The sequence below is a fragment of the Acinonyx jubatus genome, chromosome A3 (genome assembly GCF_027475565.1).
Source record: "Acinonyx jubatus isolate Ajub_Pintada_27869175 chromosome A3, VMU_Ajub_asm_v1.0, whole genome shotgun sequence".
Lineage (NCBI taxonomy): Eukaryota > Metazoa > Chordata > Mammalia > Carnivora > Felidae > Acinonyx > Acinonyx jubatus.
In genome coordinates this window covers 6,480,662-6,498,812 of record NC_069388.1, presented here as the reverse complement: position 1 = coordinate 6,498,812, position 18,151 = coordinate 6,480,662, and the positions used below count along the sequence as shown (strand labels likewise).

At 46.9% G+C, this 18,151-nt stretch overlaps 1 protein-coding gene across 3 annotated transcripts in view; it reads left to right on the top strand.

Moving 5' to 3' along the window:
• The first annotated feature begins 1,470 nt into the window (after positions 1–1,470).
• The window catches only part of RTF2 (replication termination factor 2), a 41,876-nt gene continuing 25,195 nt past the window's right edge, over positions 1,471–18,151 (top strand). The window contains exons 1-6 of one of the 3 annotated variants that reach the window (XM_053199791.1): positions 1,471–1,628; positions 5,887–5,981; positions 6,660–6,753; positions 8,744–8,883; positions 12,087–12,165; positions 14,361–14,432. In XM_053199791.1, coding sequence (XP_053055766.1) covers positions 1,560–1,628; positions 5,887–5,981; positions 6,660–6,753; positions 8,744–8,883; positions 12,087–12,165; positions 14,361–14,432 — 549 coding nt within the window. In that variant the 5' untranslated portion in view covers positions 1,471–1,559. The remainder of the gene's footprint in view (positions 1,629–5,886; positions 5,982–6,659; positions 6,754–8,743; positions 8,884–12,086; positions 12,166–14,360; positions 14,433–18,151) is intronic. The other 2 variants (XM_053199790.1, XM_015066945.3) reach the window with 2 other exon arrangements.

Sequence of the window (18,151 nt, the reverse complement as noted above, 5' to 3'; positions counted from 1 at the left end):
GGAGGGGCAGGCTTTGTTGCCAGAAAAGAGCACTGGTTTGAGAGTCTGTCTAAAGATCTTTGGGTTTATGCTTTCCGTCCCTGATTTTCCGTCCCTTGGGGGAGAAAAGTAATCTTGGAACCCAGTCCCAGCTCTCCCTCCTACCAGCTGTGGGACCTTTGATCTTTCCAGGCCTCTATTTCTGTACTTGTAAGTGGATTCCCCTAGTACGTAGCAGTTTTAGGGCCTGCCCAAACTGGACTTATCACCCTCGCTGAACGTGTCTGTACTTCCTTTGGGCTTATTGTGGAAATACATACTGAGCGAGCCAAAGGTTCTTCCAGGCACCGAGGCTACGATGGGGACTAAAACAAAGTCCCCACGCTCACAGTTTACAATTCCTGTGATCGGCATAAAAATAAATCATAAGGCAATGAGAGACCAACGGATTAGAAGGTTTATTTTCTTTAAATTCCCATCAATTGCAGTCACAGAGAATCCAATGTTACAGTCCTTGAAGTTTTCATATCCACATGTTTTCTGTTCCCAGCTGGGGAATATTTTCAGGGTTGTTTGTTTGTTTGTTTATGTCTCACTGTGGTCAGCAAGGTATCATCCAATCGTATAGGTCCACCTTACTCGCTGTGGTGAGACTTTCCCCTAATATTTACCATAATTAAAGGAAAAACTGGAAAGAGAGCCAAGAGCCTGAAAGCAGACAGTCATGGATTTTAGCCGGGGTTTTGCAAGGGATTTGGCCTCTCATTATGACCTAATACAACCTATCTCTTGGAAAAGGCAAGCAAACATCAGTGTAGCCTTGATAAAGCTGCCTCTGTTCACTACACCTACTTTTAAATAAATAAATAAATAAATAAATAAATAAATAAAGGGGGCTGTGGATCAGATACATTCCTGGACCAACTCTGCAACATTTCATCTATAGACGGTCCACACGGCAGTATGAAAGTTGCAGGCCTAGAGAATCTTACTCCCCCAGAACCTACTAGAACTAGAACACTAGTACTAGAACACCACTTCACGGGATTTGTTGAGAGTGTTAAAGTCACGGTGGTGCTCAGTTACAAGTTCTCCTTTGCACACGTGATGGTTCTCTGACACAACAGATGTCATTCACATGCAACATTAATTGCATTAATAAAATGCACCCCTTTCCCTCCAGGCGCTCCCATTCCGGGGATGTGCCAGACCCACAGTCAGACGTGCTGGGGTGGGACGGGGCCCGAGAACCGGGGGTGCTCCTGAGTCACCCCCGCTCCCGAACCGCGGCGAGCGACCGCCACAGGGCGGCAGGAATTCAGCGCCCACCGGGAGGAGGGAGGGACGCCCCGCCAGCCCCTCGGCGCGCAAGGCTTCGCGCGCGCTCCGGCAGGCCTGGCCGCGGGGCCTCGCCCACCGCCTAGCGACGCTCTCCATGGCAACCGGGGCTTGGCAACGGATCCGCCTCACTGCGTCGCGTCGGGCGTAGTGCGTCATCCAGGCGCGCCGGAAGTGACTGCAGCGGTCGCCGGGAACTCCCGGAAGTGGTTGGTGCTGGGGATTCTGACTCCCGGTTTGCGATGGGTTGCGACGGAGGAACCATCCCCAAGAGACACGAACTGGTGAAGGGGCCGAAGAAGGTTGAGAAGGTCAGCGACGTGGGCCCGGTGGGGGCCGGGGGTGTGGGGTCCCCAGGGAGCGAGGGGGGTGGGGGTGGTGTGAGCCAGCGGGGCTCCTGATGCTGCCGTGCTCATTTGGAGAACTCAGAATTACCGACAGTATTAATATCAGACCTTTATTGAGTGCTTGCTTTTGCCGTTCACCTGGGGGTACGCTTTATATGGGGTAGCTCGTACAGTTCTTACTGTCATTATCCTCGCTCTTCGGACCTAGAAATTGAGGGCCGAGAGGACAAAGTTACCCCGCTAGTTAAGTGCCAGGGCCAGGATTTAAAGCCCGTCTGCCGTTAGTTAGTAACAAGGATACGGGTGGCTGCTGTTGATTGAGTTTTGTACACACCAACTTCCTTTTCTCCGGGAATTCTTCCCAAAGGTTCCCTTATCCACACAGGAGCAGGCCCTGCTCCTAAAAAACTATCTTACCACTCTGTGCACTGCCTTCGTGGTTGATTAAGGTCCGTCACAGGGAAAGGTAAGCTCCCTGTGGCAGAGGCTTTGCCTTTTCCCCCTCTACAACTAGCACAGTTCCTGGCACAGTAAATATGGTGAGTACCCAATGAATGAGCGGGTAGCTGTTAATTCCCATAGGTAACTGAGAACATTGTATATAATTTCCATGCTACTAACAGGAAAATTGAGTCAGTAACATGACCAGGATCACACAACTGATAGCTAATGAAGCCGGGATTTCCAACCATTTATGCAGGAATTCAAAGGTAGCATTAGTAATTACTTTTTTTTTAATGCTTTATTTATTTATTTTTTTTTAATAATTTACGCCCGTCATGGGGCACCAACCCATGACATCAAGATCGAGAGTCACATGCTCTACCGACTAAGCCAGGCGCCCCAAAGCATTAGTAATTGCTTTTTAATAACAGAAGGCGCCCCAAAGCATTAGTAATTACTTTTTAATAACAGAAGGCACATAAAGCACCCAGTTTAGCGCCCGGCACACGTGGGTGCTCCATGTATTCTCCATTCAGCAGCTGGAGAAAGCTTTTGGAAAGGTAAATCTCACATATCACCACTGTATTTAAAACCGCCCGGCAGCTTTTTGTCATATTCAGAAGAAAATCCCACCAGGTCTTGTGTGATCAGATGCCTTGTCTCTCTCACCCCTCATCTTCTACCCCCCTCCAGGTCTTTGGTTCTGTTTCAGCGACACAGGCCTTTGTTCTTCAGCCTGGAGTAGAATGTCCACAACCTGATACATCGTTCGCTGAGATACCATTCATCTCTGTTACTTTGTTCAGTTCTTTCCTCAAATGTCATTTCAGTCCACTGTTGCAAAATACATTCCCTCTCTATTCTCTTCTGCTGCTTTGTTTTTCTCTATGGTATTTAATCACAGTTTTTATTTGTTTATTGTCTGTCCTTCTCTTACGTGAACAGAGACCTTGTGTGTCTTACCTCTGCCACACCGTCAGCACCTGGTAAATAAGTGTTGGATGCAAGAATGAATGAGCACTCAAGAGATTGGAGGCGCCCTCTGATCACACCTACATGTGCATAGGCTCATGCTGGATAGTCACCACTCATAAGAGCTTTGCCAGAAAAGCATGCAGCTGGTTTTGTTAACTCATGGCCAGGGCTGAAGAGGAGCACCTTAATGAAAAGCTCGGCAGGGTGTCAGAAGGAGATAGAAAAGAAGAAAGGGTGATGGGAGATAGCCGGAGCGCTCAGGCAGGATAGATTTGTGTTATTCTTATTTGTTCGACAAATACTTTATGAAATGCTTGCCATGGGCACCATTCTAGGCCCTGGGGACACAGCAGGGAACAGAGTCCAGCCTTTGCATTGCTTACATTTCGGATAGATATATAGTAATTAAAAAAAATTTTTTTTTTAATGTTTATTTATTTTGGGGGGCGGGGAGGGCAGAGAGAGAGGGAGACACAGAATCCCAAGCAGGCTCCAGGCTCTGAGCTGTCAGCACAGAGCTCGATGTGGGGCCTGAACCTACGAACCGACCGAGCCACCCAGGTGCCCCAGATATATAGTAATTTAATATTTTTGATTACTCATATGGTGTGTTTGGTCTGGAATTTAAGACCTTGCCCTGAAAAGAAGACAGACCTTGGAAAAAAATGTTTTCAGAAGTTTTGGGGGGTTACCAATTTTTAGATCCCTGGGCAAAGATTAGTTTATGGCTTTTCTCCCTGCCCCCACCTCTCCCGATATTTTTTGAATCAGCTGAGGACCGGGGTGCCTGGGTGGCGCAGTCGGTTAAGCGTCCGACTTCAGCCAGGTCACGATCTCGCGGTCTGTGAGTTCGAGCCCCGCGTCAGGCTCTGGGCTGATGGCTCAGAGCCTGGAGCCTGTTTCCGATTCTGTGTCTCCCTCTCTCTCTGCCCCTCCCCCGTTCATGCTCTGTCTCTCTCTGTCCCAAAAATAAATAAACGTTGAAAAAAAAAATTAAAAAAAAAAAATCAGCTGAGGACTATGGGTAAAGAAGGTAAGGGATCCAGAAAGTAGATCCTGGACTTGAATGGCTTTTTTGCATCTGCAGACAATGTAGTAAATTGACCTCACTGGTGGCAGGTTTTCTCAGGGCTCAGCTACAGTGTGAATTTTGATAAAAGCTGTTTAAGCTGTCAAGGTGTGGCTCTTGGACCTGGGGTATAGATAGAATAACAGTTGCCATAATGCGGGTTTTGTTTTTATTTTGTTCTGTTTGAAATAATAGGCAATAGAAAGTAGCGATTAGAAGCATGGTCTCTGGAGCCGGCCTGCTTGGATTCTTAGCTCCTTCATCTGCTTGTTGTGTGACCTTGGACATGTAACCTAACCTCTTGGTACTCCCAATTCCTCAATAACAAAGTAAAAATACTAAGCTACAGGGTTTTTATGAGGGCTAAAAGATTAAGTCACAGAAACTGCTTAACATAGCGCTTGGTACACAGTAAACACGTAAGCAGTTGTTACTGTAGAAATTAAATTGAAGGGAATTTTTCCTCATTTTTGTCTTTTCCTATTTTGTCCCACTTACGCCATCCTATTATATTATTCAGGTTTGGCATTTTAGGAGGGGAAAAGAGTGGGACGTGGAATATTATGTAGGTGAAATAGCATTTGAGGGCAATGGAAGGTCTTATGTTTGGGTTTTCATAATGTGGGTAAGGATTTGATATGCTCCCTAATGAACAGTGTTAAATTGGTGATTTTTATTAAGAATTCTGTAGCCTTTGGGCACCTGGGTGGCTCAGTTGGTTAAGTGTCCAACTTCACATCAGGTCATGATCTCGCAGTCTATGAGTTCGAGCCCCGCATTGGGCTCTGTGCTGACAGCTCAGGGCCTGGGGCCTGCTTCGGATTCCGTCTCTCCCTCTCTCTCTACCCCTACCCCTCTCTCGCTCTTTCTCTCTCTCTCTCTCTCTCTCAAAAATAAACATTAAAAAAAGTTTTTTAACTACATTAAAAGAATTCTGTAGTCTTTGTGCTGAACTTTATTTTTTTTTTCAACGTTTATTTATTTTTGGGACAGAGAGAGACAGAGCATGAACGGGGGAGGGGCAGAGAGAGAGGGAGACACAGAATCGGAAACAGGCTCCAGGCTCTGAGCCATCAGCCCAGAGCCTGACGCGGGGCTCGAACTCATGGACCGCGAGATCGTGACCTGGCTGGTTGGACGCTCAACCGACTGCGCCACCCAGGCGCCCCATGTGCTGAACTTTAAAAAACAACAAACCTGTTTTCTGAGTCCTGAGTCCTTATATTCTGCTAAAGCTTTGGAGCCTTTCCCATTGATAGAAATTAAGCAGTACTGCTTATTGTTTTCTGTATGGCTTCTCTAACTTACTGTTAAGATACAAATTAGTATTTGGGCTAATACTAGCCAGGGCTGCCTGGCTGGCTCAGTTGAAAGAGTGTGTGACTCTTGATCTTGGGGTTGTGAGTTCGAGCCCCACATTGAATGTAGAGATGACTACAAAAAATAAATAACTCAAAAGGATGCAAATGCTAATATTTATATGCAGCTTGCATAGGCAATTTAATTATTTGATGTGAATGTTTTGTTTTAGGTATCACATTTAGAGGGAACTTATTTCATGGTGTTGATTACTTTGACTTTTTAAGTCCCAGCTTCGTGTGTTGCCATCTTTGATTTCAAAGACAAAAATCATCACATGTGGTAAAACTGAATTAGCCTTTATATGTAGAACTGCGGACCATATGTCTTTTGGAGGTGAAGTTAATTGAAAGGATTTTTTTTTTTTTCCCTTAGGTTGACAAAGATGCTGAACTAGTGGCCCAGTGGAACTATTGTACTTTAAGTCAGGAAATACTAAGGCGACCCATAGTTGCCTGTGAACTTGGCAGGTATGGTTCCTTTACTTAATTGAGATGAGTTTTTATTCAGTAATTTTTAAAAGAATTTCAGTGTGTAAGTACAGTTCTTGATTCATGAAATGTGAATCATCTCAAACAAATGTGTGAAGCCTAGGTTATCATTCCTTGTCTCTGACCATGTTTCTGCATTTTCCTATTCAGTTTGATTTATTTAATTCATGATCTGAAAATGCAGGGGCCAGTAGGAGCTCCGTTATAAACATAAACGCATGAAGGAGCCATGTGGGGCTGTAGGGAATGGTGGGGACTGGAGAAAACTGGAGAGTCCGTGTCCTGTCTGAAAGGGCAGCTGCTACTCATTTCCAGTCAGCTGTTGCTGTTCCAGAAAGTGAGCCCAGTGGTTCCAGAACCTCTGATTTTTTTTTTCCCAGGGAAAGTTGAAAATGTGTACTTTTATATTAAATTTCCATACTGTTCAGATCCCAGTCAGTCCTCAGATTGCCAGGTTGCAACCCTTGGTTTAAACTACTTTCTTTCTTTGTATGCTGTGGAGATGGTTGAACCAGGATTTAATTTACTTTTTTAGCGACGCAAGCCATTTCTGTTATCCAGTGTAGATGACTTTGGATTGAGCTCAGTTTAGTTCTTCCTCCTTTGTGTGGCGGTTGACGGTTGCCACAGTGTTTGGACTGACCCTTATTGTTGCAGACTTTATAACAAAGATGCCGTCATTGAATTCCTTTTGGACAAATCTTCCGAAAAGGCTCTTGGGAAGGCAACATCTCACATTAAAAGCATCAAGGTAAGACAGGTGATTCTGAAGTGCTCCAGGGGTGTCAGTGGTTAAGATTTATTTTGTAGAGTTCGTGCACATTGTAGACTGAAGGCTGAGATTTGGAATTCTAGTCCCACCCAGCCATCTAATAAGAGTGTGATTTGGGGCAGGTCACCTAAAGCTCAAGCCAGAAATTCCCACACCTGGCCTTCCTGCATTATAAATCTGTTATGATGTAATATGTGCAAAAGAACTTTGAAAATTGTTAATGTGATGAATAAATGTTTGGAGACATCATTTTTGTATTTAAAGCTTGGCTACTTGAATTTTTTATTCAATTCTATAATTCTTACAGAACTAGAGACTTCTAGGTAGATCACTATGAAATCAGTGTAGTATTTCTTGCTACTTAGACATTCTGATTGGCAGTTAAAGTCCTTTCATGAAAATGGGAAAACAAGGGAGTACCTGGGTGGCTCAGTCGGTTAAGCATCCGACTTCAGCTCAGGTCACGATCTCGTGGTTCACGGGTTCGAGCCCCGCATCGGGCTCTGTGCTGACAGCTCAGAGCCTGGAGCCTATTTCAGATTCTGTGTCTCCCTCTCTCTCTGCCCCTCCCCCACTCGCGCTCTGTCTCTCTCTGTCTCAAAAATAAATAAACATTAAAAAAGGTTTTTTTTTAAATGGAAAAACAAGTTTTTTAGTAAAGGAAGTTGGTTGAGAGGACAAAATCTTTCAAATCTGGTCGATGGGAGAAAAATCAGAAAAGTGGCAGAGAACTTGGGGACCATCAAGCTTGTCAAACACTTCATCCCACAGGTGGGAATTCTCACTATCCATGACTTTTTGAGGCCACACAATGACGCATTTAACCCAGAACCAGAATCCCTAACTCCCCATATAAGGCTTTGGGTTTTTCTTTTCTTTTTCTTTTTAAAATTTTTATTATGATATTAGGTTTTTTGTTTGAATTCTTGCAATGATTACAGGATACAAGAAAAGTTAATTTCAGGCAAATTAGTAATTCTGAGATGTAGCTAAAGTCATGCTTTAGAAATAACCATGTTGATTTCTGTCACCTTTTATCTTGGGAAGAGAATTCATTCCTTAAAAGACCCATGGTAGCATAGTGATCTTATTTGAATATGATGATCATTGAAATTAATTTATCCAGTTCTATATTTAAAATAATATTCAAGGTACATGGTTGAACTTTTAATTTTAATGCAAAAAAGAAAAAAATTCCAAGAAATCAGAACTGTAAAAGCAGAAGGATTCACATAAAATGATGCAAATATGCCAGATTATCATTACTGTCATATACTAGTCCACACATACTTAGAGAACTTGAGGAGACACATGGCCGCATCAACCAGGAAGCCGACCCAAGGCACAGTGGCTTTCCCTTCAAGGCTCTCGGCTGCTGTCCGGAGTGCTGAAATCAAAATGGTGGGTTAAATGTCAGATGCTCAAGTGGAGCCATTAGATCACTCCTTGTAAAGGTGAATTTTTGAAAACCTGAATGGCCAGATCTTGGGATCTAATAGTATTCTCTGGCTAATATTCTGCTTTGGATATTAGACCGTGGTCTCATAGATTTTACTGTCTGTTCAGTTATTAAATAAACATGGGCGGCCAGTAATATGGAACACCTCAGTGAGGATTCATCTGCAGAGAAGGAAAATGTTCCTTTCTGGATGAAACTGATACAGAGCTTTCTCTTAGTGGCATAGTTTTTCATGTCCAAAGTTACTTTCCCCTAAATGTCAAAATAATTGTAAAGTAGAAATTAACTAATTCACTTGCCAGTCAGTGAATTGGAAAACTCGTTTCCTATCACAATTTGTGGTTTCAGTTTTTCTTCATATTATAAGTGACGGCCAAAGGAAAGTAGGAAGAAGAGGTTTGGACGGGAAAGGACTGTAATAACAATTTCTCTGCTGACTTCGGCGGTCGTTGAGGCTAAGGAGGATCCACTTATCAGATGAATTCTTAAAATATTGATGTTTTTTCACAGAATGTGACAGAACTAAGGCTTTCTGATAATCCCGCCTGGGAAGGGGATAAAGGAAACACAAAGGGTGACAAACACGATGACCTCCAGCGGGCGCGTTTCATCTGCCCCGTTGTGGGCTTGGAGATGAATGGCCGGCACAGGTCAGTAATGGACGTGGGGCAGCTGATGGAGAGTCCGGTCAGACGGACGGGCACTGTTACGGTTTGCGCTGTAGCTTTATGATCGCACAGACTGCCTAAAGCGTCCTTTGGTTTGGGGGTGCCTCGGAGGCAACAGAGCTGGCACAAGGCCGTGTTAACTCCCTGGCGGCCGTTTGTGACGTGGCGTCCAAGTGCGCTCAGCTTCGGAGCCTGTGCCTTCTGTTCCTGAGGGGAGGAGAGCCGAAAGTAGGGAGGGAGTTTTAAAATTCCTCATGCGACACGGGAGGTGCATTATTTGGTCTTTTCCTCTGGGAGAGAAAGCAAAGGACAAATGTTGCCCACCAGACGACTTCCATTTCCTCATAACTGCCGAAAAACAGGCAGCGGAAAATCGTTTTACCGAATGTGTGGTCAGTCAGTCAGCTAAAGACCCAGCTGGTGATGGTAACTTGCTTCAAATTTGGAGCGAACAAATCCTCTGACCAGAGCACCAGAAATCTTAAGGTTGACATTTGTGTAGTGAACGTAAGTGACCTGTGTACTTCTGCCTTAAAAAATATGAGTGTTGAATGGCTTAGTAGGTGCCTTTTTATAGGATGCCTCAGTGTGAGCCAAAGGTTTAACCTCTTTTCCCACCATTTAGAAATATCTTTAAAAGCTGGTAGTCCCAGTTGTCATCTGGAATCTTCTGCCGAACACATTACATGTGGAAGGTAGTAATTTTTGACCATTTTCATTCAGGAAATGGGGTTAGGCTGGGGGCGGAGGGGAGACGTAGCTCACCTAAGTACAAACTTCCGTTGGTCTGTAAACAACCACATTGAACCTGGAGCATTCTGGCACCTTTGTACACTTCTGCTTAACAGACGTGTGTGCGCCGTGCGGGGCAAACTGTGCCTGAGGGAGGAAGCACCGTGCTCCGAATTGGAATAACCTGTGGCTCTATGGATTTGGAGAGAAGTAAAATTTTCGGCCCAGGGAGCTTTTAAAGATGCTACTCTTCAGACACTGTGAATTTAAATCTTTTAAGCCCCTCAGAGTTTACCATTTAGTGGTAACTGAGGTGGTGGGTGTGTTAATTGGCTTGATGGTGATCATTTCACAGTGTGTGTACGTATCAAATCATCAAGTTGTGCACCCTGGATGTATATAATTTGTGTTTGTCAATTATACCTAAATAGAGCTGAAAGAAGAATTAATCAATTAGTTAAAAGCTAAAGTTCACTGTTAGGGTCAAGCAGGCAATATTCCGGGGAAGCCGACTCACCTACCTAAGCTTGTCCTACTTTTGTGTGTGTTTCTGCACATGGGTACATACACATTATCTCGAAGTGAAAGTCATAAACATAAAGGTCAGCACCTCTGCCTAGTTCCTTTCTCGGTCTCCCTCACCCCCAAGGAAAACCCCCTGACCGTGGAGCAGTCCCTCCCATTCCCCAGCCCCTGGCCACCGCCAGTCTGCTGTCTGTCTGCATGGATTTGCCTCTTCTGGATACTGCCTATACATAGAAGCATTCAGTGTTTGACCTTTTGTGTCTCGCTTCCCACTTTTTTTTGTTTAAAGAAAACCATGGTTCACCCCGAAAGAGGAACTTAGCAGAAACAGACTCACCTCTGGGGTCTTGAGCAGGGGTTACCTATAGCTTTTGCTTTAATTGTGGTTTCCCTGGTTTTTCCCTTTCATCCCTGGCTAATCTCTCTTTTCTCTTCCCAGTGAATTTGTGTGTTTTGGCTTTGCCCTCCTGCTATTAATAGGGCCTCCACACTGGAAAATTGCTTTGGGGGTTACTTTGTACATTTATTGAATGTTACATAATAAAGATTCAAATGTAGAGAAAAATAGAAATAAGTGACTGGTGTAATGAAAACACTGAGCCTTTGTTTAAAGAAAAATAAACAAATTTAAATTACTAAATTACTAGTAGTAAGCATCCATAAAATAGAATTTTTTTTTTTTTTTTTTTTTTTGTCATAAACAACAGTAAGTGAATTTAGTATGGTTGTTGTTAATTGGGTTTTTGTTGAGGCAAGCTGCAGCCACTATAATCCCTAGGGAATTGGAGAGACCTTCTATTGTGGCATTTTTAGAGGAACAGTTAAGTAAAATGTACACCTGATGATTTTTGCCCCTTTCCCCCAGTCCTCGCCTCCAGCGGCAGCATTCTTGGTTGTTTGGAGTTTAATGCCCCCTGTAGACCCGCCCAGCACCAACGCACATACACCACACTTCCCTACGCCTCTGCCAATAGAAATGTAAACGTGTTCAACACAGTATACATATCGTAACCTCTTTTTTGTCCTTCTTCTCTAATTTGAGTGTGTTTTTATAGCCTTGCATACAGATTTACCTTACTCTTGTTATAGCTGTGTGAGTGTTCCGAACTTACGTACCCATTCCTCTGCTCACAAACATTTAGGTGCTTTCTTTTTCCTTGTTCCAAGCAGCGCTGTCCTGCACAACTTCATAAATACATATTTACGCATCTGTACCTTCGTGGGCAGGTTTTATAGGAGACGTTCCGAAAGGTGATTCTTGTGCGGGACTCTGCCAAATTGTCCTTCTAAGATGCACCGTGCTGCACCACCCCCCGCCCCCCAACAGACATGCCTGTTTCCTCAGTTTCCTGCTGGACACCTTCAGTCTCTTTTGTCACTGTCGGATACGTAAAACATTATATGACGTTTTGCAGTGAATTTCTGTAACAGTTGAGGTTAAACGTTTTTTATGTTTTGGCCAATTATAGTTCTTTTGTGAATCACATGTGAATGTCTTTTGCCCATTTTTCTAGCACACTGTTTATTTTTGCTTTTTAAGAGCATTTTGAATACTCCTACTCAGTCTCATATATATATATAAAATATTCTCTCTTTGAGTTCCTATTCTGTCTTTTGACTTTTTATGTTTGTGGTTTTATTTTTAATGTATTTATCTTATTTGTAGGAGAGACTTGATTCTAAAGGATTTTTGCAAGGCAGCAGGAATGGGACCATGGCCTGTATTTTTTTCTATTTCTGTTTCTTTTTCTACGTATAAATAGGTATATAGGACGTACTAGCTTTTTTCCTGTAATGGAATCAAATGTGACCATTTTTCTGTTTTAGTCCTTGGCGTTTGTCTGAACTGAACAAATGTTAGCTGATAATCCGGCTGTAATTTAAAAATTATTACTTAAGTCATCTTCCATTTTGGATTCCTTCTCCAGGTTTTGCTTCCTGCGGTGCTGTGGTTGTGTGTTTTCTGAACGAGCCTTGAAAGAGATAAAAGCAGAAGTTTGTCACACGGTGAGTTGTTGACACATGTCATTTGTTCCTTCTTGGTAGCTGAGGAAGTCACACGGTTTAGGGTTCCTCCTTCCATGTGTCATTTCAACATGCTTCAGTTCTTTCTGAAATAGACTTGATTCGTTGTTTCTCTGCTCAAAGCCCTTCCATGGCTCGTCTTTGTTGGAAACAGACCCAGACAGCCTTTGGTGACCAGTCCCTACAGGCCTGTCCGGCTCAGGCCAAGCTTGGGCTGCTCCCTGACCTCTCTGCTGTGCCTTTGTTCCGTCTTCCGTGACCTACCAGCCTGGGGAGGTCATACCCCCTGTGAACCTTTGCTGCTGAGCCTCCTTCCCTGTTCCCCCGGCACCTTGTTAGCTCACTCTCCTCATCAGAAGGTAATTGGTAGTTCCATGGTGGTTTTCCCACAGGACAGGGGTGGTTACTTTGTTTTTTCCCTCCCCCCACCATAAGATTTTATTTATTTTTTTTTAAGTAGTTTTAGGTTCTCAGCAAATTAAGAGGAAAGTAAAGAATTTCCCCTATTCCTTCTGCCCCCCCCCCCCCCCGGTCAACATCCCCACCAGGGGGTGCATTTGTTACAGCTGACGACCCTGCCTTCACACACCATCTCCCAGAATCTCCAGTTTATGTGAAGTTTCACTTGCACGTCCCGTGGGTGTGGACAGACGTGGGACAATGTGTACCTACCATTGTAGCATCACACACAGTATTTCCGCTGCCCTAAAATTCCCCTGTGCTCCTCCTGTGAGTGTTTGGGAGCGGGGGCGAGGCTTGTCCGTCTCATCACCCTCCAGAGCTTATTCTCTGCAGGGCACGTGCTGTGTCCTCAGTAAGTGCTCACACGAGAGAGCAAATACATGATGTAGGAGCTCACCTGTTCGGGTCACATGACAGAAATACCGATGGCCCCACTTTCACAGTGTTGCTGCGGCAGCCCCCAGACATTTGTGTCTCTGGCGTGCTGTTCGCCTGCAGAAAACTTACCATTTAGTTTAACATCTGGATGCCAACAGCTCCCGATTGTACTTTCACCCATGTTAACTCAGCTTGGATTTCAAGCCCCTCGTTCTGGTTCTCCCTGTTGTGAATTATCCTTTCGTTGAACAGCTTTCACTGAACACCTGTCAGGGGCCAGCCTGTGTCCTGAGCACTATATGGGGGGAGAGCCTAGTGGGTGAGATCGTCACAGTCCCTGCCTTCACGGACCCCACATCCCAGTTGGAGAGGCACTCAGACAACAGGGAAGGAGGCTCAAGGCAGTAGCGACTGTGACAGATGCCAGGAAAGAAACGGGGTGACGTCCCAGAGGGAGAGAGGCTGGCGCAGTGGTGACAGAGGCGCCCCTGGAGGCTTGAGCTGACCTGAAGGGCACAAAGGAGCCAGCCAAGCAGAGTTGGAGCCAAAGCTGGGAAGTGACAGGATGTGGCTAGTGTGAGAACAGAAGGCTGGGGGGCGAGCGGGGGTGGGGGGTGGTGGTGCAGGAGAGGAGAAGTAGGAGAAACTTACAGGTAGGGGTTACTTCATACCGCGCCCAGCCGCCCACGTTGGGGCTTGTGGATCTTGTTCGAGGTGCGGTGGGAAGCCAGCAAGCAGCTTAAACTGGACCAGGTGTCCTGCACTTTCAAAACGATCCCTCTGTGAAAGAAGCCAGATGTGGAGGACACCCTGGGCGACTGCATGCGGGCCAAAGGTAGTTGGTTGCTGGTGAAGAAGTCACCGAGGGGCATGGAGTTGTTTCCAGTTTAGGGTGACTATGAATAAAGCCATCCCAGAATTTGGAATCTGCCTCGTTAAGCTTTTACAAAAGAGAAGAAATTCACAGAATGCGTTCAGAAATTGATTCATGTCATTTATTCACCTGTGCTTATGACATCTTGTGTGGAAAGTGAGGTGACAGGCGCTCCTAGGAAAGGGATGGCCCAGTCTGTGCTCAAGGGAGTGCAGTCCTGCAGGAATCCTAAGTCAGACGAAGGATCCTATTCTTTTTTAAGTGTGTATTTTAGAGAGAGAGAGTGTGTGCACGCACGTGAGGGAGGGGCAGAGAGAGGCAGGGACAGAGGATCCGAAGTGGGCTCTGCACGGACAGCAGAGAGCCTGGGCTCAAACCCATGAATCATGAAATCATGACCTGAGCCGAAGTTGGATACTTAACTTACTAAGCCACCCAGGCGCCCCTACTTTTTTTTTTTGAGGCCATCTTCCAAGTGGATGGTAAAGATGTCGTTGGAGCTCAGGGGCCAGAGAACTTCCTTTTGACTGTGCCGGTGAGCAGTGGCTTTATGAAGGAGGAGACATGCGTTCTAAGCCTCGAAGGCAGAGCATGGTTCTCATCAGTCAGACTTTCGCAGAGGTCGGGACGTGACCACCAGTGGTGCAAGTGTCGGTGGGGGGCAGTGCACAGACGGGACCCTACACGTGTCTGCGAGATACCGGAGAGCGCCCCGGGGACTCGCATTTCGGGCTCCTTCAGACTTCTTGCGTGCCTCGAGGGGCAAGGCTCCGAGTAGGTTTTCATTGGCTCTCTGACCCGTGCAGGGCTGCTGCGGGGGGAGGATGCTGCACGCGGAGCTCCGGCTGGCGGGTCAAGCGAGACTTGTTTTGTGTCCTGCGTGGTTATGGCTGCTTTACGTGTGCGGCAGGGGTGCCGTTTTTATACCTATGGCAAGAATGCCCCGTTAACGTTTAAAGTAAATCTAAGTAAAATTAGAAACGGGCACGTTCGCAGAAGTACATCGAGACACTGACGGCGCATCGGCGGGGAGGCCTGAGGCTACGCGACAGGATGTAGGTGGCATAGCGTGTGGGTGTGGGTGGCGGAAGAGCTGGACGCTGCTGCATCAGGGAGGAGGGAGAGGAGCAGCTGCCGCATCGGAGGGAGGAGGCTGCCCAGGCAGCCTGTGGAGACAGAGGTGCGAGGTGTCGTCCCGCCTGGGTGGGGCAGGGTGTGGGAGCAAGGGGAGAGGCCAGGGGAGTGAGTCCCACGGGGTGGTGGGAAGTTCCAGGGCCAGGCCAAGGGGCAGGTGCAGGTGGGCCTACAGCGCAGAGCCACTGACGCCCGTGGGAGCACGAACGCGTAGACCTGTGCGGGATGCGCGGAGAGCGACAGCGGAACAGGAGTCCGACTGTGGCATCAGGTGCAGGTGATGCCCATGGGCGAAACACCACGGGACCCAGCACTCCACTGGCCTGGGCCCCCTTCGGGCAGGAGGGGAACTACGTAGACTTTCTGTTCAGGTGTATGTGTGTTTTCCCCCAGAGTGTGGAAGGTGTTTTTTGTGTGTTCGAGCGTTCGCAAGAACACTCAGGAAGTCTGCTGAAAAGCATAGAACTATGAGAAGGTGGGAAATGAAGCTGAAATTTATTACAGGAGCCAAACGCCCTAAATCCGTGGTTCCCAGACCAGGCCGCGTGGTAGAGTCACCGCGGTGGTGTCCACTCCCGTGGCCCACGTCAGGCCCACTGAGCCAGAATCTTCATGGTTGGAGTAGCGCCCCATGGGTTTCCGCTCTTATTCAGGAGTTTCCAGAATGATTCCAGTGGGCGACCGGGTTTGGGGGACTAAGTGGTCCGCAGCAGCCAGCCTTTGTCTTCTTCTGCCCGGAATGGGAACCATCCCTGGGATGGCGTGAAGCTGTCCTTTGCATAGGCCCCCTCGCGGTCCACGTCGGTGACCACGTTGACACATTTGTAGCACAACAGGGCTGCCTGCACGGAGCGTTACAGAGAAGCTGGTTTTACGTCAAGGAACTAGAGCATTGCAAGGGAACCTGAGACCTTGTGTTGGTGCTTGGAGAGTGACTGGATACGAGTGAACTTCTAATTTTGTTTTAAGTTCATTTCTTTTGAGAGAGAAAACACAAGCTGGGGAGGGGCAGGGAGGGAGAGGGAGAGACAGAATCCCTAGCAGGCTCCCTGCTGTCAGCACAGAGCCCAGCACGGGCTCAGACTCACAAACCAGGAGATCATGAGTTCAGCCGAAATCAAGAGCCAGATGCTTAACCGACTGAGCCACCTGGGTGCCCCTGGATGCTAGTGAACTTGTAAACGTCAGTACCTTGAGCACTTCAAGGGAAAGGAAGGAAGCAGGAGGAAAGGGGAACTGAGGCAGCAGGGCTGACGCGGGGAGCAGAGGGCAGGTCAGAACCAGGAGTGCTGGCTCTTCCTGTCTCGTAAGGGCGGCCCCCACCACTGTCCGAACCGCCAGCAGCCAAGGCAGGACACTGGCTATCACTCGGGAATACCTCAGGGAGAGAATTTTCTTTTTTTCCTCTAATTTTTTTTAATCTTTATTTATTTTGACACACAGAGAGAGGGACAGAGACAGAGCAAGAGCATGAGCAGGGGAGGGGCAGAGAGAGAGAAAGACACAGCATCAGAAGCAGGCTCCAGGCTCTGAGCTGTCAGCACGGAGCCCGATGCGGGGCTGGAACCCACAGACTGTGAGATCATGACCTGAGCTGAAGTCGGACGCTTAACCGACTGAGCCACCCAGGGGCCCCGAGAATTTTCTTAAAAAGTAATCTGTTGCCAGAAAAGCAAGATAGTGAGCACTTTTAAGCTTCTAGGACTCATGTAAAAACTGCCCCTGCATAGCTAGGTTGAATACTCGATGTTATCGGTTCCCTAGGGCTCCCTTAACAAGGCACCACACACTGGGCAACTCAACAGAAATGTACTGTTCTTGAGGCCCCAAAGTCCGAAATCACAGTATGGGCAGGGCTGCTTTCTTCTAAGGACTGTGAGATGGCCACCTACTTCCTGTGAGTCTTCATACGGTGCGGTCTCCACGGAGTCCTCTCTGTGTCCAGATGTCTCCTTTTTATCAGGACGCCAGTCATACTGGCTTAGGGCCCACCCTAGTGACTGCATGTTAACTAATTATATCCACAGTGACTTGATTTCCAAAGGAGGTCATATTCTGATGTACAGAGGGCAAGGACTTCAACTCTTTGTGGGGGACACATTCAGCATATACCACTATATGGTATTTGCCATTTAGAAAAGCAAAGAGCGTGGACATTCGGGGGCACACGTGAGTGGGAGCTGTTCACCCACACGGCGAACAGCGAGAGCCCGGTGCCCATCAGCTTTAGGTCACGCACCACTGCTGGCTCAGGAATACTCTGGGCTTCGGGTTCTAACACGTGAGAGGAAGGATTATAGTGAGTTCGTAGATGCTCTCCTCTTAGATGGAGATTTCAAACAACAACATTTTAAAAAATTGAGGGGTGCCGGGGTGGTTCAGTCGGTTAAGCGTCCGACTTCGGCTCAGGTCATGATCTCATGGTTTGTGGGTTGGAGCCCCGCGTCAGGCTCTGTGCTGACCGCTCAGCTCAGAGCCTGGAGCCTGTTTCAGATTCTGTCTCCCTCTCTCTCTCTCTGCCCCTCCCCCACTCATCTCTCTCTCTCTCTCTCTCTCTCTCTCTCTCAAAATCAAACATTAAAAAAAAAATTAAAAATAAAATATTAAATTGAATGACACATTTGTGTACTGTTTCCAGGAATCAAGCTCATACTTGTAATTTAAAGTTTCCGAAGTTCAGTGATACTAAGTATGTCCATCAAGGCTGGCTGACCGCTAAGACGGACAGCCCTCAAGTTCCAGTGGCTAATACAGCAAAAGTTCCTGGTTCGGCAGCTCTTATCCAGGGCAGAGTCAAGGTTCAGGCTCCTGCCGTCTTACGGCTCACACCTCGTCTAGGTTTGGGAATGTGCTGCGTCCCATTGACGGGAGCAGCGGAGGGAGCACCCAGCGTAGGAGGTTTTCTCGGCCCAGGCCCGGAAGTGGTGCTCATCACCTCCGCTGCCTGTGACCACACCTGACAATGGCAGGGAAGCCCGGGGAAGGTGGCCCAGCTGGATGCCCAGGGACAAGGGAACACCAGCACTTTCTGCCCGAGTGCCAACAGGAAGAATCATGGAGGCATTTCAGCCACAGCACGTCGTGGAAACGCCAGCAAAGGGAGATAAAGTCCGAGGCTGA